At 40.3% G+C, this 25730-nt stretch overlaps 1 protein-coding gene across 3 annotated transcripts in view; it reads left to right on the plus strand.

Annotated features, from left to right (window-relative positions):
* LIMA1 (LIM domain and actin binding 1) overlaps window positions 1–25730 on the plus strand; it is a 115301-nt gene that overhangs the window by 58921 nt on the left and 30650 nt on the right. For all 3 annotated transcript variants that reach the window (XM_066368772.1, XM_066368770.1, XM_066368771.1), the window contains 2 exons: window positions 1830–1875; window positions 10943–11410. In XM_066368772.1, the coding sequence (XP_066224869.1) occupies window positions 1830–1875; window positions 10943–11410 (514 nt within the window). The remainder of the gene's footprint in view (window positions 1–1829; window positions 1876–10942; window positions 11411–25730) is intronic.

Consider the following 25730-nt stretch of genomic DNA (forward strand, 5'->3'; position numbering starts at 1 on the left):
CAAGATCTGGAAACAGCCCAAGTGTCTGTCAGTGGACGAGTGGATTAAAAAGCATTGGTACATATACACAATGGAATACTATGGGGCCATGAAAAAGAAGGAAATCTTACTTTTCCTGACAACATGGATGGACCTGGAAACTATTACGTTAAGTGAAATAAGCCAGGCAGAGAAAGAAAATTACCATATAACTTCACTCATTTGAGGAATCCAATGAGCAATATGAACTGAGGAACGGAACTGATGGGATCAAAGGGTCCAGAGGGAAAGCAGTCAGAAGGAAAGGGGAAGATAGGATGGGATGAGAGCCAAGAAGCAAAATCAGCAGGGGGAGGGCATTGTGGGGAGGAGGGCAAGGGGGATATGGTGGGGAACACAGAGGAGGGAGGAGGTATTTGGGTGGATTCTAGAATCTATGTACACCCAATAGATTAAAATAAATTTTTTTAAAAAAGGACCAATGCTTGATTTACACATAAACTTTTTCTCAAGTGTCACTCTTATACGTACATAAAAAAATAAAATAATTTTTTTTCTTTTTAGCGAGCAAGAGATAGAGAGAAAGAGGGACAGATAGACAGGAAGGGAAAGAAATAAGAAGCATCAACTCATACTAGCAGCATTTTAGTTGCTCATTGATTGCTTTCTCACATATGCCTTGATCGTGGGGCTCCAGCTGAGCCAGTGACCCCTTGCTCAAGCCAGCGAACTTGGGCTTCAAGCCGGCAACATGGGGTCATGTCTGTGATCCCACGCTCAAGCCAGCAACCCCATGCTCAAGCTGGTTAGCCCACACTCAAGCTGGATGAGCCTGTGCTCAAGCTGGTGACCTTCAGGTTTTGAACCTGAAGTCCTCAGCATCCCAGGCCAACACTCTATCCATGCACCACTGCCTAGTCAGGCTAAAATAATTTTTTTCAATGCAAAATCATAGTGTAACTTTTTAAAGACATTTGAAGTTGCATTTTAAACATGTGTAGTACCATCAAATACATTTAACTGAGCCAAAGTGATAATACCAATACTTAGACCAAATTCACACATGTACAGGCAGTGTGACCCCCTCTGGGTTGACAGGAGTTAAAGATTTCAGCCTGACCAGGCCATGATGCAGTGGATAGAGCATCGGCCTGGGACACAGAGGACTCAGGTTCAAAACCCCGAGGTCTCTGGCTTGAGCAGACATGATCCCAAGGTTGCTGGCTTGAATAAGGGGTCACTGACTTGGCTGGATCCCTCCACCCCCGTTAAGGCACACATGAGAAAGCAATCAATGAACAACTAAGGTGCCACAATGAAGGATTGATGCTTCTTATCTCTTACCCTTCCTGTCCATCTGTCCCTGTCTCTCTCTTTCTCTCTCTCTCTCTGTCTCTCCAAAGGAAAAAAAAAAGGAGTTAAAGATTTCAAAGGCACTAATGTAAGGGAAATGTGCATCCTGGGATTAATGCAATTGACAAATCCCAGGACAGTGTTATACATGTGATCTCATTCAGTCTTCCTAGCAACCCTGAAAGTAGAAAGCCATTTTCTAGATAAGGAAATTGAGACTTAGAGAGGTTAGGTTAGGGGACTTGCCAGACATCATAGTTAATAAGTGATGAAACTGGAACTTACACCACAGACTTTCTGCTCTACCAAGTTGTTTCCCAGCATTTGGCCTCATCAATGGGAAGTGAGGGCTGTTCTGATTCTCTGCTTCTTCTAATAGAGTTGTTAAAGACAGTTGCTGTCAGAAATATGTTTGCAGAAGTAGTTTTCTTAAATATTGAAATAGTAACAATATAAGTTTAATTTAAGGACACTCTCTTTTACTCCCCTCTCTGAAGGTATCAGAAAGCCGCTGAAGAAGCAAATGCAGAAAAGAGGAGAAATGTAAGTACTCAAAAGATCCGTGTGGGACTTGAGGAGCAGAGCCTGTGTGGCCCAGCCACCTGCAGCCTCAGTGGGGCTTGAGTTGCATTTCAGCTGAGCCAGACATTTATGCCAACTGGTCTGATTTGTGAGCCGTTTGCTCAGAACTTGTCTGTTTGAACAACTTATTTCTTGAGCTGAGTGAAGGACAGAGGCCAGGTGCTTTGCCTGAGGTAGTAAAATGGCTTACTGCTTCTGCTTAAATTAGGATATAGGACTTCCAAGCTGCCATCCTTTTTTCCAAATCAAACAACCAGAATTTCTGTAGCTCTGCATTTAAATGGTAGCAGCTGTGCAGCTGTTGTCATCCTCGGGGTTCTTTGTTTAAAACAAACTTCTTGACCCATTCTAGTTAGCAAGTTTCTTAGCTGCAATAGTCATCAAAGGCTAAAACCTCAGAACAAGCTCTCTCTCTGCTCATACTCATTCCCTGCCAGCTAACTTCCAGCTGGGCTGTATGCATGTATTTCTTTTGAAAGCTCACTTGATTTAATCTTATGAGGGGAAAAAATAAACCTCACATATTTGAGCAAGAATTCTTTAATTTGGCTAGCATTACAATAACATCCTCCTGGAAGCTTTCATACCCCCATTTAAATTAGTATATTACACACCCCTGTCAATTTCTTCTAAGGGGGTTAATGCTAAATGAGTCTTTAACTTAATTTTCCTGTAATTCATAAAATGGTTTCCCCGTGAGTGCATTGTAAGAAAAAGCAAACATTATGTCACTCAAATGCTAGTTTCTTTCCTTTAGTCTTTCTCTCTCTCTTTTCTGTTAGTCTTCCTCCTTCCCTTCTTCTCTTTTTTCACTCATTCATTTAGCAAGCATTCACAGAGCACCTACTGTGTGCCAAGCCCTGTTTTAGGCATTCGTACAGACTACATCTGTGCCACCAGGGGGTTTACATTCTAGGGTGACAGAGATACTGTGTCAGGTGGTGATCAGAGCTATGAAATATATGTTTTAGGTAAGAGAGAAAGAGTATATGGTGGTCAAGGAAAGCCTCTGATATTGAGACTTTTGAACAAAGATCTGAGGAGTTGAGCCAGGGAGAAGAATGACTCAGGCAGAAGATAAGTGCACATGCAGATGCCCTGATGCAGAAACATTGTCCATAAATTTGGGAAATAGGAAGAGTAACGTGATGTAGGGTCATTTTGAAGATCTGGACTTTAACCCCAATTGAATGAAGACCTTTGGAGGGTTTATGTACAAAGGAGTGATGTGAGCTGATTTAAAATTTAAAAGGAAAGAGATTAGAACTACAATGGGCGAAGCATGAAGACCAATTATTAAACAATTGCAGTGATTTAGGCAAGAGATGATGATGAATTGGACTGGTGTAGAAACTATATAGTGATGAGAAGTGGTCAGGATTTATACTGAAGGTAAAGAGAACGAGAAGAATCAAGAATGGCAACAATGTTTTTGGACCAAACACCTGGGGAAATGCCATTATTTAGATGGGGAAAACTTAGTAAAAGCAGATTTAGAGGAAGAGAAATGTTAGAAGCTCATTTTTGGACATAATAAATATAAAAATTTTTACTAAGATATCTAAGTGAAGTCCCTGGCCAGGTAGGTCAGTTGGTTAGAGAGCTGTCCTACTACGCCAAAGTTACTGGTTCGATCCCTGGTCAGGGCACATACAGAATCAACCAACAAATGCATAGATAAGTGATAACAAGTCAGTGTTTCCCTCTCTTTCTCTCTCTCTCTCTCTCCCTCCCTCTCTCCCTTGTTCTCTCCCTCCCTTCCTTCCTTTTTTCCCCTCTCTCTAGCTCTAAAAATAAAAAATAAAAAACTATATCTAAGTGGAGATGTCAAATAGGGAGTTGGATGTACAAATTCAGAACTGGAAGAGATCCCCGCTAGGGATGAGATGAGAAGAGTGTCAGTATTATTTAAAGTCATGAGATTACATAGGGAGTGAGTGTAGCTCAGAAAAGGTCCGAGGACTGAGCTCAAGGGCACCTTGGTATTTAAAGATTGGAGAGATAAGGAAGAACCAGCAAAGGAAACTGAGAGAAAACAACTGGTGAAATAACAGTGAAAATAGTATATCAGAAGTCAAGTGAATAAAATGCTTTTAAAAGGACAGTTCTCAACAGAGTTAAACACGCCTATAGGCTGACAACTGACCACTGGATTTGGCAACATGAAGGTCATTGGTCATGTTGTGCTGTTTGGGAGTGATAGGATAAAGGCTTGATTGGACTCTATTTAAGGCAGTAGAATGACAGAAGTTGACACCATGAGTATAGACCAGTGGTTCTCAAACTTTTTGAAGTCAGGGCACATTTAAAATCCTACAAATAATTGTACGCTCACTATATACAAATTTCTGAGAAATATGTTATAATAATTAAGTCAAATATTAAAGAAAAAATATTAAGTCCAAGCGTGCTTTTATGGTAATTAAATAAAATAAATACAACAAAATTAAATTTATTCTGACATTAAAAAACATTTTTATGTTACATTTTTTGTTATACTTTTTAGAGTTCATAAAAAAGAGGGGTTAAAAAATAAAAAAAAACACAAAAAAGTTATCTTTTTATATATATAGATGCATTCTTAATAAGATTTAGTAAATTTGACAGGTCCTGGCATGAATGTATTAAGTTTTTTCATTCTTGTGTTTATGAGAAACATGAGCCTGATATGTCCTAGCATTTTCTTCAATGTTTAGGCATATATTTGAAAGGCAAACTCTCATTTCCTCGTCAGTACATTGAAGAATTCCTCTCTTTTTACTCTTAATTGTGTTGAGGGTAGACAATCCTAATTCACATAAATAGGATGTTGAAAATTGTAGTAAAATGTTCAAAGCTTTTTTAGATATTGCCACATATTCTTCTTTTATAGAAATCCAAAAGGCTTCAAGAGACAATTCCTTATGTTTAATCATCAATCCAAAACCCCCACCATACATATCATCTTAACTTTACACCAAACAAAGGATAGAAGAAACTTGCCTCCAGTCTTTAGCCAGGGAACATGGGGGGGGGGGGTAGTGTAAACAATCCAGTGCCACAACTTAACAGCCTTTTGCAAACTAAACAGGCAAGTGAGGTGGGGGTTTGGGCAGACTGTCAGCTTATAGCCAATTCCCCACACCTCCATTCCCCAAAAATCTAAACTCCAAAAACCCTGTTGGTTTTTTGCTCCCCAACAGGCAAATACTTCTCTGGAATACCATAGGGCACACTTGGAAATCTTCTAGGGTGCACCAGTGCGCCCTGACGCACACTTTGAGAACCACTGGTATAGACAAATATTTATAGAGCATCTCTTCAGTAGCAGATGCTGAAGACACAAAGGAATAAGATGTGGTCCCTGCCTTAAGGAACTTTTCAGAGTTTGGAAAATAGAATTTATATTATCAGTGTTATAAGTATCATATTAAAGAAATACAGGGTTGGAGTTTAATTTAGGAGACTCATAACCTGGGCTATGCGATGTCAAAGCAGGCTTCCCAGAAGTGGTGCCTGACTGAGCCCAAAGGACAAATAGGAATTAGCTTTAAAAGGGAGGTAAAGAGTGACAGAGGAAGCAGAACATGCACATGATTGAGTTATAAGAGAACAGACATCTTTTATTTTTTTTAAGATTTTTAAAATTGATTGATTTTAGAGAGAGTAAGGCTGGGGAGGAGTAACATCAGTTTGTAGTCATTGCTTCTCATATGTGCCTTGACTGGGCAAGCCCAGAGTTTTGAACTAGCGACCTCAGCATTCCAGGTCAACTCTAGCCACAGCACCACCACAAGTCAGGCCTCTACAGTCACCTTTGACAGTTAAAAAGATAATTGCCACATTCACCAAGATGGAGAATTCAGGAAAAGAAATAGTAAAGGGTAAGGAATGAAGGGAGGAGAGGGAGACTTCAGCCTTAGACAAGAGTGAGTATTAGGTGCCTGTAGGACTTCCAGGAGAACTAACTGGTAAAGAGAGCTATATGGCTAGAGTTATGGATTATGAGTCATCAACAGACAGCAGAGGTGAAACCAGATCAGCTACAGAGAATATGTACCATGAGCAAAGAAGAGGTCCTAAGGCAGAGCTTTGACGGACCCCACCATGGAAGGAACAGAGGAAGAGAAACCTATAAAGAAAACTGTGGAGTAGTCAGAGAAATGGAAAGAAATCTAGGAAAAGGGAGTATCCCATAAACCAGGAATAAAATGTTTGTCTTTTGTTTGTTTTTATTTTTCTGAAGTGAGAAGTGGCGAGGCAGATGGACAGACTCCCGCATGTGCCCGACCAGGATCCACCTGGAATACCCACTAGGGGGCGATGCTCTCCCCATCTGGGCCGTTGCTCCGGTGCAACTGGAGCCATTCTAGTGCCTGAGGTGGAGGCCATGGAGCCATCCTCAGCACTGGGGCCAACTTTGCTCCAATGGAGCCTCGGCTGCAGGAGGGGAAGAGGGAGACAGAGAGAAAGCAGAGGGGGAAGGGTGGAGAAGCAGATGGGCGCTGAGCCAACTGGCCAGGGCTGCTATTTTTTTTTTTTTTAACAAATGTTTTATTTTGAAATAAAATTGAATTTACAGTAGCGTTACTAAGATAGTACAAGGAGTTCTCATATACCTCCATCCACCCAACTCCCCTAATATTAACATCTTACATAACTATGATACATTTATCAAAACTTGCATTAGGCCCTGGCTCGTGGCTTAGTGGACAGAGTGTCACCCAGTATATGGGTGTCCCAGGTTTGATTCCCAGTCAAAGCACACAAGAGAAGCAACCATCTGCTTCTCTGCTTCTCCCTCTCCCCCTTCTTTTTCTCTTCCCCTCTCTCAGCCAGTGGCTTGATTGGTTTAAGCGTCAGCCCCAGGCACTGAGGATAGATTGATTGATCCAAGCATCAGCTTCAGGAACTGAGGATAGCTCGGTACTCAAGCATCAGCCTCAGACGGGGATTGCCTGGTGGACCCCAGTCTGGGTGAATGGAGGAGTCTGTCTCTCTGGCTCCCCTCCTCTCACCTTAAACTCCCCCCCCAAAAAAAACCTTGAATTAACATTGGTGCAACATTATTAACTAAGCTACAAACTTTATACAGAGCTCACTAGTTTTTCCATTAATGACAGAGCATTGCTTTTAAGATCCACTAGAATTGTAAGAAGTCTGAATTGTCTCATGAAGAACAGGAAGAAATATCCACATAAATTTGTAGAAGTGACTGACCAGGTGAAAGAATGCTTCAATGTTAAAGAAACATTTGGGAGCAAGTGGGTAAATTTGTTCCTTTAGCATTCAGTGGGATAGCCTAAATTCCAAACAATTTACTACTCCTTTTGTCTTCCTCTTCCACTTACACCTAGGACACAGAAACACAAACCATTAATACCACCACCTTCAGTTTTATTTTCACACTCCCTTCAAGCCTGGAATATGCCACTTCCTGAGATTTATGCTGTTTGGGCACTTATCTCCAAAATGACTGGCTCCCACTTTTCTGAGAAGTTCTCAGTCTAGGAATGTCTTCTTTTCTTGGAGGCTGTACATCCAGATGGTCCATGTTCCCAGTCCCACTGCTGTATCCTACCAAACATCCTCCTGCTTTTAATATGGCAATTCCTCTGCTGATTTCAACATTAAAGCTCATTTGACCAGCCTCTTCATTATACAGATGGGATAACTGAGCCCCAAAGAAAGGAAGGGACTCATCTTAATTCCAAGTCACAATGCTCCTGCAGAAAGGATACTGCGTAGCATCTCCATGGTGTTCCTGATCTGGATTCAGGCAGCTAGTTATGGCCCAGAGGCAAATCTGCCAAGATGGTCAGCCTTGCTGGGTAGAATGAACAGCATGCTGGATGTCACTTTGAAGAAAGGAGGCTACGATAGTGCAGTGTCTTTGACTTTACTTTGTCTTATTCTAGGAAAACAATTGGGGAAAAGTTCAAACCTTGATACAAATGACATCAACTAGAATTTTGCCTTATTTTGTGTCCCACACCTTTACTGTAGAACAGTAGAGACTAGAGAGAAAGAGAGAGAGAGAGAGTAGAAAAAACAGTAAAAGACTTTAACCCAAGTGCAGGACTTGGGAGATGTCTGGGTACAGTGGATGATCACCATTGTGCAGCATGGCGTAAACAGTAGGGAGGACCACCCATTTAATAATGATCACCACTTCCTGGGGGCCTATTTATGTCAAATACTATATCACATGCTTTAATAGAGTCTCATGTATTGATTCTCCGCAATAGAAATGAAGAAACTTGCCCAAGTTCACTTGCCTGGAAGAAGCTGGATTGTATAAGTAATGCATGTTTATTGTAGAAAATACAGATAAAGAGAGGACAATATAAGTAAGCCCTAAACCTCTATCCAATGATAACCCAGCCTACCTCAGTCCAATACTCTTCTCACTGTGCTGCCCAAACTGCTTTTAGCTACCCTTTCTGTCCTGCACCTTCTTGAATCTCTCTTTTTCCCCCAGAAAGACTTTAACCTCTGTTTCTTCCCCATCTTTGTTTACCTCGGGTTAAGACCTGGACAGCTGGCATGGCCTGGGAGGTGCTGCCAGGAATGACTTAAGGGTATGGGGCCTTTAATGCTGTCAGACCACATACCCCTGCCCACCCCTTTTTACTCCCCACTCTAGCACTTTTTTTTTTTTTTTTTGTATTTTTCTGAAGCTGGAAATGGGGAGAGACAGTTAGACAGACTCCCGCATGCGCCTGACCGAGATCCACCCGGCACACCCACCAGGGGCGACGCTCTGCCCCTCCGGGACGTCGCTCTGCCATGACCAGAGCCACTCTAGCACCTGGGGCAGAGGCCAAGGAGCCATCCCCAGTGCCCGGGCCATCTTTGCTTCAATGGAGCCTTGGCTGCGGGAGGGAAAGAGAGAGACAGAGAGGAAGGAGGGGGTGGAGAAGCAAATGGGCGCTTCTCCTATGTGCCCTGGCCAGGAATCGAACCCGGGTCCCCCCGCATGCCAGGCTGACGCTCTACCGCTGAGCCAACCGGCCAGGGCCACTCCAGCACTTTTGAACTTGTATCCTTGAGTGCTCCTTTTAATAAAAGAGCACATTTACTCCTCTTTAAAATGCCCTCTAAGTCCTTGTTTGGGACCCTGCTGGTATTCTATCACACATCGCTCTCTTCCTGGTCATCACAATTAAAGTAGAAATGACAATTTTCAAGCCACTTACAGTAACCTCAAAATTATTTAATACTCTATAGAAGATTTTTTTTGTGATATGAGGATGTATAATTTTGTCTTTACATTTATTTTATTACACAATGAATATATATTTATTATAAACAGAAAATACAAATGCCCCTAATCCATGAGTCAAGGGTAACCCATTAATATCTTGATGTTTTTTCTCCCAGAATGCTTTTCTCTGCTTACATTTATAAATATATGTGTGTATTATAAAATGGGATTGTGCTTGTTTTTTATGCTTTCTTATAATTTGCTTTTTTCCACTCAAAAATATTTTATGAATGAGCATCTCTCTATGCTAATAAATTTGTGTTGATCACATGATTTACCTCTGAGAAAAGTAGTGCCCAGTTACCAAGGCAAAATGCCACTTTGATTCTCAGAGCTCCTGTTTGGGCCCAGCAAGGGCAAGGCAGGTAAAGTCAGAGACCCAGATGACTCATCCATTGTGCGGCAGGAGGTAGCACAGAGCCAAGAGTGCCGCTGGCAGTTAAGGTAGCATCAGCTTCCGGAGGTGTTTTTTAAATTCTCTTTTCCAACAAGAAAACGTTTCATGCTTCTTATATCTCTGACCCATACATGCTTCCCCCAGTGAATTTTGTCAGCTAAGATTTAAACACAATATCAAGTAGTTCTGTAACTTTTGTTTTCAAGCCTTGGAGCTGCTTGGTGAAGTGGCTCTCAGAGTGTCTTCAGGAGAGTAATAGGGTGAGAGTCTTACTTCCCAATATAGCTGCTAATCCTGGTTAATTCCCCAAAGTCTTTAGTCCTTCCTGGGTTGCCTTTTCTTAGTTGAAAGGCCGGTGAGTGACAGACTACAGGAATGGAAGGCAAGAAGATAGTATTGGAGTTTGTGGTTTGTTGTGAAGGTGGTGCTGCTCTATTTAGAAGTACTTTCAGAGTGCAGGACATTGAATTTTATTTAAGCAAGCATGTTTCCTCTATTGTGAAACAACATTGACAGTTTCCAGGTTGTTTTCAATCTGTCTTATATGTTGAAATTAATTTCATTTTGACCCAGGTGAAAGTAAACTCCTCTTATATGTTTAAATATCTCTTCTTCAATTGAGAGAGTGGGTGTTTGTATTTTCATATGACACCTGGATATTTTTCAGCCAAAGGATCTGTAAATAGTGAATTTTCTGATAACTGAGAAATTACATACGAACAAGCATGTAGAGAAGAGCAGGAAAAAAAAGAATTAGATCTTACATAAAAAATAAAATTTGTTTATATGCATGTAAAGTATGTCAGATATGATGAACTATCATTTATGCAAATATATGTAAAAGTCTGATGACTTCTTTAAATTTCTACACATAGTTTCAATCCTTGATACTACTGTCCACAATTAACGTATTGTATAGTTTCAGCTATATTACATCTTTGTCTTTTAAAAGGGAAAAAAAGCAAGATTCGCCATGTAGTTTTGTGGCATATAATGACAAACTTTTATTAGTGCTTATTTACATTATTTAATGTACCTGGTATTTGCTTTTTCTTTCTCGTTTTCCCCATTAATCTTTGGATAAAAATCTCTTGTCTCCAATGTAACTGTCATTAGATCTGGGCTCTCCTTCTCATTTTGTCCTTATAAGGCTATCCTGTTTTATCACTTCCTGCTTCAGCTCCTGACTTTTTCTCTCTTCCCCTCTCCCTCTCCTGGGGTGGATGCTTTTTCTCCATGTGGCAGGGCTGTAACTGTTCGCAGCTGTCTGAAGCGCCAGTGGACCCGGAGCAGCTTGGAGTTTTAACTTTCATTTTACAAAGAACATCATGTTTGAATGTTTCAGCAGGCAAGTTCTAACTGGCACTTACATCTTGTTCTTCTAGAACGCTGAAAATCTCCCCCAGCACTTTAGAAGGGGAATCCTGACTGTGTTAAAGAAGAAGTGGGAGAACCCAGTGCTGGGAGCCAAGACTCTCACAGACTCTCCGAGAAACAGCAGCACCGAGGTCAGGCACAGAGGCGACCATCCTCCTGCCGAAGTGCTGAGCAGCTCTGCTTCTGGGGCCGAAGCTGACCGAGAGGAACGGGTTCACTCCAGACCTAGTCTTGGATCACCTGCTGACCCCCATATTCAGCATCCGTATCCCCGCACTGAGGACGGTGAGCATCTAAAAGACCGCTCAACAGAAAGTAAAAAAATGGAAAATTGTCTATCAGGAGAATCCAGGCATGAAATAGGAAAGCCTGAAATCAGTGAAAATACAGAAGCTTCAAACAAAATAGAGAAATATAATGTTCCGCTGAACAGGCTCAAGATGATGTTTGAGAAAGGCGAACCAACTCAAACCAAGGTAAGGATTGGGAAGGTTTAAAACTTGATAAAGCCAATTCCAGTAAACAAAGCTGGTTTTCTAAACCAGACAGTTTGAGTAGTGGCAAACATGTGGTCGGTCTGTCTTTTGAATCAATTTAAATGAGTTATTTAAAAATATCAAATTATTTGCATAGATGCTAAGATTTGTGACTCTCCAACCCAATTTCATGTGAAATTAAGCCCACACCGGGCTTCAGGCTGATGTCTAGAAATGAAGAGTTTGATGCCGATTGGATTATGTGTTTTTGTACACTTGCCCTTTTAATTTGTCTTCCTGTGTCTTTTGTCATTTGTCCCTTGCGGGGGGTGGGGTGGGGAGGAGGTGGAATTACTGCTGAATCCTTCTCTTGGACACAGCTGCAGGCTGAGTGTTAAGGCCGGAGTTTAACGTGAAGACTGAGGCTTAGTTGTCTCTGCTAGCTGAATCCCTTCTCTTCTTCTCAACTTCCTCATCTGTGCCTCCCAACAAATGTTTTATATCAGCTCAAATCCTCTCCCAGGAAAAATCAATGAAGATAGCCAGACTAGCTGTAGCCTTCAGGATTTTTGACTTGCAAATGCACAGGGTTGCATTTTCCTACAACTGCTAATGAAATTTGATCTTTAGTGTGGATTGCAGACCAGGTCCCCAGAGGGAATTACTTAACTAGAAAATGAGTTACATATGCTGATGACTTATAACACAATCCAGGGGCCGCAGAACTAGTAAATTTTTCCAGTTTTCTCATACTTTCCTGCATATCTGGCTTTGTACATGTGGATGGTTTGTTACAACAGTCATTATAATGAAATAAACAGATCTGATGGGAAATAAAGCCATTATTTACTTTAGATTCCATCTAGATGGGAAAGCTGAATTTTTTATGCTAAATATTTGACCCAAATCCCTAGATTTGTGAAGTAATGGTATGTATAAAGCGTTTTTCTGAGATAAAAAGTAGATAACTATCCTAATTCTCAACTACTTTTGGGGTGACTTCCCATAACTTATAGTTCCTGGAGCTTTCCTGCCTAGAAACATTCTTGAGTGTTTAGGGCTTATCTATTTGAGAATGTAGCAAGAATATTTAAAGGTTTTCAAACCTAGAACCCTCTTCTGTGAATAAGTTTTAGCTCTATTTTAACACTGAAACTAGTTGGCAAGAGATGTAACCACAAAGTAGTTTTACGACATTTCTTAAATTCTCATCCCTCCCAACTTTGAGTCCTCTAGGCCTGCCAATTACCTCTCTCTTCTTTATGGTCTTAATAAAAAATAAAAAATAAATTATAATTTAAATGGGGAGAAGAATTTTAAATGGAAGAGGAAAATGTTAGAAATCCCAAATAGAGAGGAAGGGGCTTTGTTGGGACTCAATGCCCCATTGTGAGTCTCCTCCTCCCAGACCCTGCTAAGGGGCAGGACAGCTGATGTCATGCCAGCACATACAATGTAGATTCAGTGCAAAAGGCTGGTGCATGTCAAAACTGGCCTAAGGTAGGAAATGACTGGGACTACAGCAAACAAAAATGCTGATTATGTGTAAGGATCTGGTGAGAGACTTTTTTTTCCATAAATGCCTGGTGAGAGATGGGTCAGTACAAGCCTATCTCTTTGTGGCTGGTAAGAGTGGAGAAAAAACTCCTTGTGTAAAAGACTTGTGAGTCTCCAGCCCAATATCATAGCCACTGGACAGCTAACGGTCTGGGAAGATTGGGGCAGGGTGGGGAATGGTTGTCTTAAGATTGGACTTTTTTAAGTGCCTATTTAAACTTCTTGAATAAAGAGTCATTTGTCACTTAATGGACTGCTTAGGAAGTATAATGCAAAGCAGCCCTTGATTGTATAGCTGTTTCTAAACAAGTGTTATTATCCATCTTGGAAACAGTATAGATTACTTTTAAAAGTTTTGTCTAGTACAGTATTTCAATAAAACTGTTAAAATTTTTGTCTACTTTAGGTCAAGGAATAACTAAACAGTTTGAAAATAGGTTATGGTTATTGCTAACATGATTTCAGCTTTAAGTTGGATAAGTCTTTTAATCAGGAAGGTACATAATTGGATCTTTGGAAGGAAGTTCTGAGGAATATAGAAAGGGCACTAGAAATCCTTTTAGGAGCAAGAATATACAAATAAGAATGTATACTTCAAGGCTAACAAATTAGTACCTCAGTGAGAAATGAATATATTGGGTACATACTGTGTGAATCTTTGGTACCTTGAATTTTAGAGAACTGGACTGAATCTCAACTAATTAGCTGAGCAGGGTCAGGGAGCACATAGATAATGGAAATACACAGTCTAATGGCATGTCCTCCTAAATCTTTTTATCAGAGTTATTTACAGGAGACAAAGTAACTGGCTTGAGTTTTACTTTTCTTAGTCTCTCTTGCTCCCTTTTGTTCTTAGAGAGTTTCTGTTCTTGTCCACTCTACTTTTCTTCCTGATCTTTTATCTGCCCTGCTGTTTTTGTTGCTGTTTTTTCCTCCCTGTGTAATCTCATCTCTTTCCATGACTCCAAGAGATGAATCCCCAAACTAGATTCAAATTCTGAACTTTTTTTTTTTTTTTTTTTGGACAGAGACAGAGAGAGTCAGAGAGAGGGACAGATAGGGACAGACAGACAGGAAGGGAGAGAGATGAGAAACATCAATTCTTTGTTGCAGCACCTTAGCTGTTCACTAATTGCTTTCTCATATGTGCCTTGACCTGGGGGCTACAGCAGAGTGAGTGATCCCGTGCTCAAGCCAGTGACCTTTGGACTTAAGCTAGCAACTATGGGGCCATGTCTATGATCCCACGCTCAAGCTGGTGAGCCTGTGCTTAAGCCCGCGCTGGCAACCTCAGGGTTTCGAACCTGGGTCCTCCGCATCCCTGTCCGATGCTCTATCCACTGCACCACTGCCTGGTGAGACTCAACTTCTGAACTCTTAACCCAAGCTTAAGCCTTATATTTCTGGTTGTTTGCTATCACACATCCCTCTGTGAATATCCCTTAACCACTCCAAGAATGCTAAGGAAATGTCATTATCTTTCCAACTAAAGCCTGCTTTACTCGTGGTGTCCCTTAATGTATCACTATTTATGAAATTTTCTAGTCTGTAAAGCTGGGATTAGTTCCTTCTCTGTCTGCCTCCTCTTCACTGTCACTTACTAAGTCATGTAAGTAAGTCTACCCTCTATGCATTTCTAAAGTATGGGCCATTCTGTCCAATCCCATAGTCTTGCTACAGCTTCCCCCATTGGCCTCTGATTTCGTTCTTTCCACGCAGCCTCCACACTGTCGCTATTTATTTTTCTAAATATAGTTGTAAAATATGTTACTCCCTTGATCAGAAGCTTTTGATACCTCAAAATTAATCCATATTTAACATTTGCGTTTCCATAATCTGAACTCAATTTACCTTTCCAGCATCATAGCCAAACGTATACTCAAACCCTGGATTATTCTTCATTCTCTAAATTATTTATGCCTATCCTCCCATTGCTGCCTTTTAAAATTTTACTCCTCAAGGTCTATCAAGACTATGAGGCCTTACCTAGTTTCTCCCAGATAAATTAATCCTTCTCACTCTGTTATAGACTTTCCTTTTTACTACTCTTTGGGCATTTATATTATGCCTTCTTTAATAGTCATATATCAATGTATGTACTTCCCAGTCTTGAATTTCTTTCAAAGTGATGATGTTTTCCTTCCCTAGTGGTCAGCACAATGATTTGGCTCTTCATGTTTATTGAATAAAAGGAAGAAAGGAAACTTAGAACTCAATTTATAATGAGAATCAATTAAAGACTATTTCTCACTTATTCTCTCTCTTTGGTGGATAGTTTATTAAGTTAGACGGTTTAGTTGCAGATGATGATTCTAATTCTGATGAGCAAATGAGTGATGGATGGATGTGATCTATCATTATTACTAGGAAAAAGAAACCCTGTAGTGACATACACTGAATGTGGTTTAGCATTCCTAAATTCACGTTTATATTGATCTCTGTTTTACATAGCTTAGGTAACTATTATGGGCATTCTTTTATTTATTTATTTATTTTATTATTATTATTTTGTATTTTTCTGAAGTTGGAAACGGGGAGGCAGTCAGACAGACTCCCGCATGCGCCTGACCGGGATCCACCCAGCATGCCTACCAGGGGACAATGCTCTGCCCATCTGGGGCATTGCTCTGTTGCAACCAGGGCCATTCTAGCACCTGAGGCAGAGGCCATGGAGCCATCCTCAGCGCCTGGGCCAACTTTGCTCCAATGGAGCCTTGGCTGTGGGAGGGGAAGAGAGAGACAGAGAGGAAGGAGAGGGGGAGGGGTGGAGAAGCAGATGGGCGCTTCTCCTGTGTGCCCTGGCCGGGAATCAAACCTGGGACTCCTGCACTCCAGGCTGACGCTCTACCACTGAGCCAACCAGCCAGGGCCCGCATCCTTTTATTTAAAAGATAGCTGATCAGCTAGTTACTACCGATGTTTAGTTATTGTCATATTGACATTTAAATCCATAATCTTTAGAAGCCAGGATGAAGTTATTCAAATATTAAATACTTCTTCCATGCCTAGGAATAATCAAGCAAGGTAAGGAGCATGTGACAAGTTCTTCAAGTCTCAGGGTTTTCTGTTTGGTTTCTAACATATATATTTCATTCACACAAATCACTGGACAGGAGAATAAAGACCAAATAGTATATTTCCACCTTCATAACATACTTAAATTATCATCTTTTGCTTGGGTCAAGACTGAACCAATTAGGTACAATGCAAGAAAATAAGGCTGGAATATGGACATCCCTTGATTCTTTTACACAGGTGCTCACTACTGCTTCCATGCAGTGTTTCCATCTTCTAAGGAATTAGATAAAGGAGAGAAAAGGAAAGAATGCCTCCTCACAGAAAAATCCCTGTATTCTAAAATACATAAAAGCACATTGTTCACTCTTGGGAAACTAACCAAGAATCAGAGGCAGGAATGATAAGGCAATGATAAGTGAATAGAATTAAAATTATTGCCTGACCAGGCAGTGGCACAGTGGATAGAACATTGGCCTGGGATGCAGAGGACCCAGGTTCAAATCCCCGAGGTTGCTGGCTTGAGTGTGGGCTCACCAGCTTGAACATGGGGTTGCTGGCTTGAGTGGGGATCATAGACAAGACCCCATGATTGCTGGTTTGAAGTCCAAGGTTGCTGGCTTGAGCAAGGGGTCACTGGCTCTGCGGAAGCCCCCCAGATAAGGCAAGTAATAGAAAGCAATCAACGAACAACTAAGGTGCTACAATGAAGAATTGATGCTTCTCATCTCTCTCCCTTCCTATCTCTGTCTGTCCCAATCTGTCTCTCTCTCTGTCTCTCTCACTAAAAAAAAAACACAAAAACAAAACAATTTTTTCTTTTTCCTTTTCCCCCTATTTTATTCATGGTGTGTATATATATACAAATGTGTGTGTGTGTGTGTATGTGTGTAAGTATATATATGTGGGTTTTTTTTGTGACAGAGATAGACAGCAAGAGGGACAGATGGGGACAGATAGACAGGAAGGGAGAGAGATGAGAAGCATCAATTCTTCATTGCAGCTCCTTAGTTGTTCATTGATTGCTTTCTCATATGTGCCTTGACCAGGGGCTCCAGCAGAGCGAGTGACCCCTTGCTCAAACCAGCGACCTTGGTCTCAAGCTAGCAACCTTGGGTTTCAAGCCAGTGACCTTTGGGCTTAAGCTAGCAACCATGGGGTCATGTCTATGATCCAATGCTCAAGCCAGCGATCTAGCACTCAAGCCAGGTGACCCTATGCTCAAGCTGACAACCTCGGGTTTCAAACCTGGGTCCTCCGCATCCCAAGTCAACACTCTATCCACTGTACCACCGCCTGGTCAGGCTATGGTATATTTTTATGCTTCTAATTAGTTATATTTTAATTGTGTTAACTTGTTTTATATTATAAAGGTAAAACAGTACATTCAGCTAAAATAGATGTATCTGAAATAAAAATGAAGTTTCCCTGTCCCATCCCTTTTTCACTTCTTTGCAACTTCTCTCCACCTAGACTTAGACTTCTAGACCTATGCATTTCCTGAGAATTTCTGTTCCTCTTACCATCACAATCATTATATTTATATAAATGACTAGCATCAAAACACCAACAAAAACTTCACTTGTTAATATGAGAGTACAACCATCCTTCTTCAAACAGTCCAACATTTTTGTGGTTTTTCTTCTTGTAAGTTCCTGGAAGTGACACTTGGTATTTTGTTTAGCTTTAAATAACACCAGTACATAACAATGTGTATGTGTTGGTGTAGTGGAGCAAGCCCTTGAGAAAAGAAGGAAACTATGCTGAAGTCTGATCTGTATCAACAGGTATTTTATCCATAGCCAATGAATCTAATAATCTACATCAAAGAAACAATTTATATTTGCCTTCTTGAAGAATAGGTAGGTGTCCATAGGGAATCTCTACATTGTTATAAAATTATCCATAACATTTTATTTTTTCCTCATGGTTAATAACTGCATATGTTCCCTTAGCCACTTAATGTTATATTAATAAGATTTTTCTTCTACTTTATTAATGTCTCAAGTAAATTATTGGGAATTAATTTCCAATAAAAATACAATTCTGAGGATATTAGTAATTGGTATTAATTGCATATTTTTAAATCATAATTCTAAGATGGGCTTAGGGAGAAAAGGGATTTGACTAACTGTCAACATTACTGGTCATCCTAATGTAGAGAGTACATCTTTAATTTGCTTATCAGAGAATTACAAATCTTAACTTGACCCAGCATTACACATCCATTAGCTACATTGCTAGTGCTTTAAATATGGATGACTGGTTTTGTTAAATAAACATAAGAATTATCTTTATCAATGCCTTCTTTCTTGTATATCCTATTAAAACTAAATTTTTGCTGATTTATTATATTCACCTATAGTTTATAGCTTCTTCTATGATTTCAAATGTAAATAAGAAGATTTCTCTCTACAGTGGATCATTTCTCCTAAAGACCTCATACCAGATTAAATAAGTTTCGTTTCCCCCTAATTAGTAACTCTCAGTAACTGGTCTTTTCTGGTAAGATAATAATGGATCCAGGAATAAAGGTGCCAATCAAGGAATTATGATCTTTCTCACTGCTTGTCGCCCCAAATCGCTGTCCTTGATATGCCAACAGGAGACCAGTCATCTCTTTTCTGCTTACTTTCTTTTTTTTTTTTTTTTTTTTCATTTTTCTGAAGCTGGAAACAGGGAGAGACAGTCAGACAGACTCCCGCATGCGCCCGACCGGGATCCACCCGGCACGCCCACCAGGGGCGAAGCTCTGCCCACCAGGGGGCGATGCTCTGCCCATCCTGGGCGTCGCCATGTTGCGACCAGAGCCACTCTAGCGCCTGAGGCAGAGGCCACAGAGCCATCCCCAGCGCCCGGGCCATCTTTGCTCCAATGGAGCCTTGGCTGCGGGAGGGGAAGAGAGAGACAGAGAGGAAAGCGCGGCGGAGGGGTGGAGAAGCAAATGGGCGCTTCTCCTATGTGCCCTGGCCGGGAATCGAACCCGGGTCCTCCGCACGCTAGGCCGACGCTCTACCGCTGAGCCAACCGGCCAGGGCTTTTCTGCTTACTTTCATGCCAACTAACCACTTAACTGGTTTCTAACTGGTTTCATTACAATAAAACATGTGGAAAGATAGAGGACTGGAACATTCTCTAAACAATATTGGCTACATTAGATTTTGGAGGGGCCAGAAAGATATAATTTACCACCCAAATATCACCAACTTTGTCTTCTTGCTTTTGGACTCAACCTTGGGTTAAACAACATGGGTATGTATCCAGATGACTGCATTAATCATTCCCTCTAGCCTTCTAACTTATTAATGAGTTATGACTGAGAAATCCCTCTGAAGATTATTGACATAGCTTGACTAGGTGGTGGCCCAGTGGATAGAGCATCAATCTGGGATGCTGAGGACCCAGGTTCAAAACCCCGAGGTTGCCAGATGGAGCATGGGATCATACACATGACCTCATAGTTGCTGGCTTGAGGCCAAAGGTCACACTGGCTTGAAGCCCAAGGTCTCTGGCTTGAGCAAGGGGTCACTGGCTCAGATAGAGGGTCAAGGCACCTATGAGAAAGCAATCAGTAAACAACTAAAATGACGCAACTACAAGTTGATTCTTATCTCTCTCCTTCCTGTCTGTCTCTCTATCGCTCGCTCAGTAAAAAAATAAAATAAAAAAGATTGTTGACATAAATCCCAGAACTATAAGGGACTATAAGAGGTTTTTAATCCAGCTCACTGCTCTCAGGCAGATAAGATATTAAAACCCATATTTTATAGATGGAAACATCCAAGGTCAGAATTAACTGATATACCCAATGTCATGTGGCTAATTAATATTAGAACAAAGACTGAAATTGTGTAGTACCGTTTTTTACCATATAATACTATCTTCATGAATAATATAATAACTGTTTGTTGGATAAAAGCAACTGGCAATGGCCTAACATATCTTTGATATATAAGGAAACCGGAAAAAAATAAAACATAAACAGCTATATTTTCAGAGAATATCTCTCGCTTTCCTTTTCCCACATTTTAAAGTCTTTTAACTGAAGAAAAAAAACGGCAGTGAAGAGAAGAAATACATTGTAATACAGCACATTTGTACCAAACTCTTGAGTTAGAAGCTTATGGGCTTGGGAAGTTTGTTTTTCTTGTGTAAATGAAAAAGTCATCTGAACAATCTCTCTCTTTCTCTTTCTCTCTCACATACACACACAGAGACACATACACATGCACACACGGAGTAAATCAGAAGGGAGAAGGAAAAGCCAAGTAAACCGGAAAAAAATTACTTTCATCAGTTGTACACAATGATATCCTTATCATTGCATTAATGATTTTTACATGTTTTGGTCACTGTGTTCTCACAGTTTTTGACCTTTTTAATATAGAGCTTTCTACATTATATATTTTCTATGTATCTTTCTACATTATGTAGTTATTCTTTTATGGCAATGTAGTATTTTATTATACTGTTTAATCATTCCTTAGTAATTAGGTTCTTTTTTAGCCTAATAAAAAAGCTCTAAGCATCTTGGTGGAAACATTTTTTATTTAGTTATTTGGTATGGGAGGCTATATTACTAAAGTGATGTTATCGGTCAAAATATAATAATTTATTAAACGTTCTTGTTACATATTTTCAACTTGTTTTCAAAGAGTATACTATTTTATAATACCATTAGCACAGTCTAAGGACATAGTTAATTCTTCAACACCTCATCAGCATTTGGTTTTATCATTTTTATCTGTTTATATTAATTTAATAAATATGAAGTATTACCTCTCCTTTTTTTTATTTTTTTCCTAATTGTGAAAGTAACACAGAATTTTTGTAGAATGCTTAGAAATACAGAAAAAGTAGAGAACTCCCACCACTGGAGAGCAGTGCTCCTTCTATCTATGTTGTTTTACTTAAATGAGGTCTGATTTTTCTAAGAGGGTCCCTGGAGAAGAAAATGCTTATCTCCCAATACTTTGAGAAATTAAGGCCAGGATTTGTCTACACCAGGGGTCCCCAAACTTTTTATACAGGGGGCCAGTTCACTGTCCCTCAGACCGTTGGAGGGCCGGACTATAAAAAAACTATGAACAAATCCCTATGCACACTGCACATATCTTATTTTAAAGTAAAAAACCAAAACAGGAACAAATACAATATTTAAAATAAAGAACAAGTAAATTTAAATCAACAAACTGACCAGTATTTCAATGAGAACTATGGGCCTGCTTTTGGCTAATGGATGGTCAATGTGCTCCTCTCACTGACCACCAATGAAAGAGGTGCCCCTTCCGGAAGTACAGCGGGGGCCGGATAAATGGCCTCGGGGGGGCTGCATGTGGCCCACAGACCGTAGTTTGGGGACCCCTGATCTACACCTTATGATACCCATGCATAGTTCAGCCAAGTCTCAATTTTTTCCTAAAAGTTATCCTTCTTTCATCCTTAACTTTGCAGGGATGAGAATCTACAGGAAGGTCAAAGTTGAAAGGTTGAAGGAAGTGGCTGAGAGAGGTAGGGGCCTCTCAGTAAATTAAAATTTACAAATCAACTTTTAAAGAAAATTTTTTCTGTAAATTAGGGTACAGGGGGCAGGAAATCTGCTTTTTAAAAAATTTTATTCATTTTAGAGGAAAGAGAGAGAGAAGGGGGAAGGAGCAGGAAGAATCAACTCCCCCACTCGTGCCTTGACCAGGCAAGCCCAGGGTTTCAAACTCACAACCTCAGTGTTCCAAGTAAATGCTTTATCCACTGAGTCACCACAGGTCAGGCCGAAATCCTTTTTACTTGACATTTGGGATCTAACTTATTTTATTTCCTTAAAAAAATTTTCCAGAGAAAAGAAATTCTATGGACTACTGCTAAAAGCCCCAAACTCTTATTCTGTTATTTGTACATGTCATTGTGTTTATGGATTCACCGAGAATGTGTAAGGGGATGTTCACACTAAACAATTACCGTAGCCGACTGATAGGAAAGGAGGATGTGTGCAATGGGTCAATCAGTAGGAAATTCCAGAAAGTCTTAAAAAAGATCTTTTCTCCCTTTTCTTAACAAATTATGACAATTAAGGCTCCCAGAGTAACATCTAAGTAACAAGGGTTGGAATGCAGTAAGAATGTTACAGAAGGGTATTTTAGTATCAGAATTCCTGTTGTTTTTTTCTTTCTGTGCTCTTCTACTTCCTTGAGAAATGTTGGAGGAAACCCCTCCTTCTTCCTGGACTTCAGATTACCACTTATAAAATGAGGATCATAAAATTCATAGTAAATGCATTTGCGATCTTATTCTTCTGGATATTTGAGTAGTTTGAGGTGAAAAGGTATTTTAAAAATGCTAGCGCTTCAGCTGGGATCTCATTAAAAGTCCTCTCAGAGCTGTATTCCTCCTCAGAACCAGTGTCAGTATAACTGATTTCTAGACTTTTTTTCTCTTTCTATTTTTCTCTAAGACCAAATAGTTTTTACATATTCACTTTTTCATTGCTTGAAAGAAGATAATTCAGCCTGGCCTGTGGTGGCAAAGTGGATAAAGCATTGACCTGGAATGCCGAGGTCACCGTTTGAAATCCTGGGCTTGCCCGGTCAAGGCACATAAGGCAAGCAATGAACAACTAAAGTGAAGCAACTATGAGTTGATACTTCTTGCTCCCCCACCCCTCTCCTCTCTCTGTAAAATCAATAAATAAAATCTTTAAGAAAAGAAAAGGCCCTGGCCGGTTGGCTCAGTGGTAGAGCGTCGGCCTGGCGTGCAGAAGTCCCGGGTTCGATTCCCAGCCAGGGCACACAGGAGAAGCGCCCATCTGCTTCTCCACCCCTCCCCCTCTCCTTCCTCTCTGTCTCTCTCTTCCCCTCCCGCAGTGAGGCTCCATTGGAGCAAGGATAGCCCGGGCGCTGGGGATGGCTCCTTGGCCTCTGCCCCAGGTGCTAGAGTGGCTCTGGTTGTGACAGAGCAACGCCCCGGAGGGGCAGAGCATCGCCCCCTGGTGGGCAGAGCGTCACCCCCTGGGGGGCGTGCCGGGTGGATCCCGGTCGGGCGCATGCAGGAGTCTGTCTGACTGTCTATCCCCGTTTCCAGCTTTGGAAAAATACAAAAAAAATAATAATAATAAAAAAAAGAAAAGAAAAGATAAAAATAAAATATAAAAGAAAGAAGATAATTCAGAGTATAGATATCCTCATGAACCAGAAGGCTTTTCTTTTTTCTAATGACTCTTTAGCCCAAAGATTTAAATGAAAAGCTAGCAAAGGGCAATTTTATGCATCTTAAACCAAAGAAACTCTCTGCCCTGGACAGGACATATATTCTGGTGCTAAATAATCTTGCTCCTAGTAACACCAGTGCAGGGTCTTCCCACATGGCTATAGCTACAGAAAGAAAACTGAATTCTCAGCATGTTATGACATGTCACACATACTCTTTGAATTGTATTGAACTTTACCTTTGACAGGATGTAAGTATTTGAAATATTGCTCTATATTAAGAATGCAGAACCTGGCCGGGTAACTCAGTTGGTTTGAGCATCATCCTGACATGCAGAGGTTGTGGGTTCGATCACTAGTCAGGGAACATGTAAGCGCTAAACAATGACATCATGAATAAGTGGAATAACAAATCAATGTTTGTCTTTCTCTCTCTAAAAATTAGTAAATTAAAAATAAAAAGCAGAACCTGTTCCCTTTCAGATAAAAAAAAAAAAAAGGTGGGGGGATATTTTCAGGCTTTCTGTCTTTTTGAGCCCTGAAAATTATAACAAGAAATGTTTTGAAACAAAAAAAATGTGGATGGGGAAGGTATCCTGTCAAATTTATCTTTTTGCTTTGGCGAGTGATCTTCATTACCAGATTGGGGGCTCCTCCCAGAGCAAAAGTATGTTGCATCCTGTGAGTCACATAGATGTGATTAATGGTGCAGCTGACCTGAGTATAATGTGGCAAGATTAGAATTGCTACAGCTGAACTTGGTTTGTATTAAAAATAAATTCAGCTAATAATTTAAATAGCAAAGCTGACCAGGAATAAATTATATTAAATGTATACTGAATTTAAACAAACTATATTCTTTTTGGTATGGTACAAGCAAACCAATTTTTGCCTCTGACTACTGAAGTGGTATGTTTTCTGTTGAGGAGGTAGGGGATGACGGGACTTAAAATAAGTTATAGTTTATTGCCTTAAACTTTACTTTTGAGTTGATTAATCCATTGAACTTAGAGGTTTAATAGCTATTTACTAATGTTGAATTCAAAAGGGTACTAAGTCTAATCTCCTGTTATACTGAATTTCAGATACCTTTTTTACTTCATGTTATCTTAAGATGTAAATGATAGGATGTGGTTGAAGGCTTTTCATTACAATCTGAATAAACATGACATGCTCTGTACTATGGGAACATTCTGTGACACTAAATGACTTTCTATTGTTACTTTCCCAGGCTTAAAAATTATAATTTTTAACTTTAATTAGAGATCTACCCTAGATACAAGAGATAGAAATGTAGTAGTTAACAAGAATCACAAAATACTTTATTCAAAAAATCTGTACATTCACTTTTCTTTTTAAAGAGAAAGGCATGGTCTTCACCCTCAGTAAGCTTACAGCCTAGTAGAGGGATACACAACAATTTGATAAGCATCGTAATGGAAGTGTTGCCAGGTGCCGTGGGTACAGAGGAAGATCTACTTAGATTTATGTACGGCAGGTAGGACAAGCTTTGAGGAGGAAAAGTTGCTTCATTTACACTGAGTCTTAAAGGAACAGGCTTTTTTTTTTTTCTCTTTTTTTTTTAAGATTTTATTTATTCATTATAGAGAGGGAAGAGAGAGAGAGAGAGAGAGAGAGAGAGAGAGAAAGAGAGAGAAGGGGGGAGGAGCAGGAAGCATCAACTCCCATATGTGCCTTGACCAGGCAAGCCCAGGGTTTTGAACCGGCAACCTCAGCATTTCCAGGTTGACGCTTTATCCACTGCGCCACCACAGGTCAGGCCAGGAACAGGCTTTTGCCAGACAGCAGGAGGATAAAATGGAAAGCCAAGTAAAGGAAACTCGTTTACAATATCGTGGACCTCACAGCAGTTTGCTCTTCCTGAAGGGTAAAGGGTGAGGAAGAGAACACACCCAAAAAGGGTAGGTAAGGGCCAGATCTAGGACGTCTTCAGTGACATACTAAGCACTTTAGATTTAATTGAAGGAGTGATCAAGAATTCTTAAAGAATTTTAAACAAGAGAGTAACACATTTATAATTGGGGATAATTACTTTGTATTACTTAGGATAATGGTAGCTTAAGAGAGACTTGACAGGAAAGTAGAAAAACCAATTAGAAAGGTAATCCAGTAGTCCATCCAGGGCAGCAACAGCAGGGATAAGATGGGGAAAAGAAGGGAAACAGCAGATACTGCCGTCAGGACTTGGCACTTTGGAGACACATGTCTTTGTCATCTGGGACATGAAGATTCCCCTCAATGACTGTTTAAATTAGAAGGCTTTCGCCTGACCTGTGGTGGCACAGTGGGATAAAGCGTCGACCTGGAACACTGAGGTTGACGGTTCGAAACTTTGGGCTTGCCTGGTCAAGGCACATAAGGGAGTTGATGCTTCCTGCTCCTCCTCCTTCTCTCTCTCTCTCTCCCCTCTCTCTAAAAATCAATAAATAAAATATTTTTAAAATAAATAAATAAATTAGAAGGCTTTCTGGTTAAGCTAGTTAGGCAGTGATCATCAGCAGACAACATGATTTAGATAGAGTTAATTT

This window comes from Saccopteryx leptura, chromosome 2 (genome assembly GCF_036850995.1).
Source record: "Saccopteryx leptura isolate mSacLep1 chromosome 2, mSacLep1_pri_phased_curated, whole genome shotgun sequence".
NCBI classification, from domain to species: domain Eukaryota; kingdom Metazoa; phylum Chordata; class Mammalia; order Chiroptera; family Emballonuridae; genus Saccopteryx; species Saccopteryx leptura.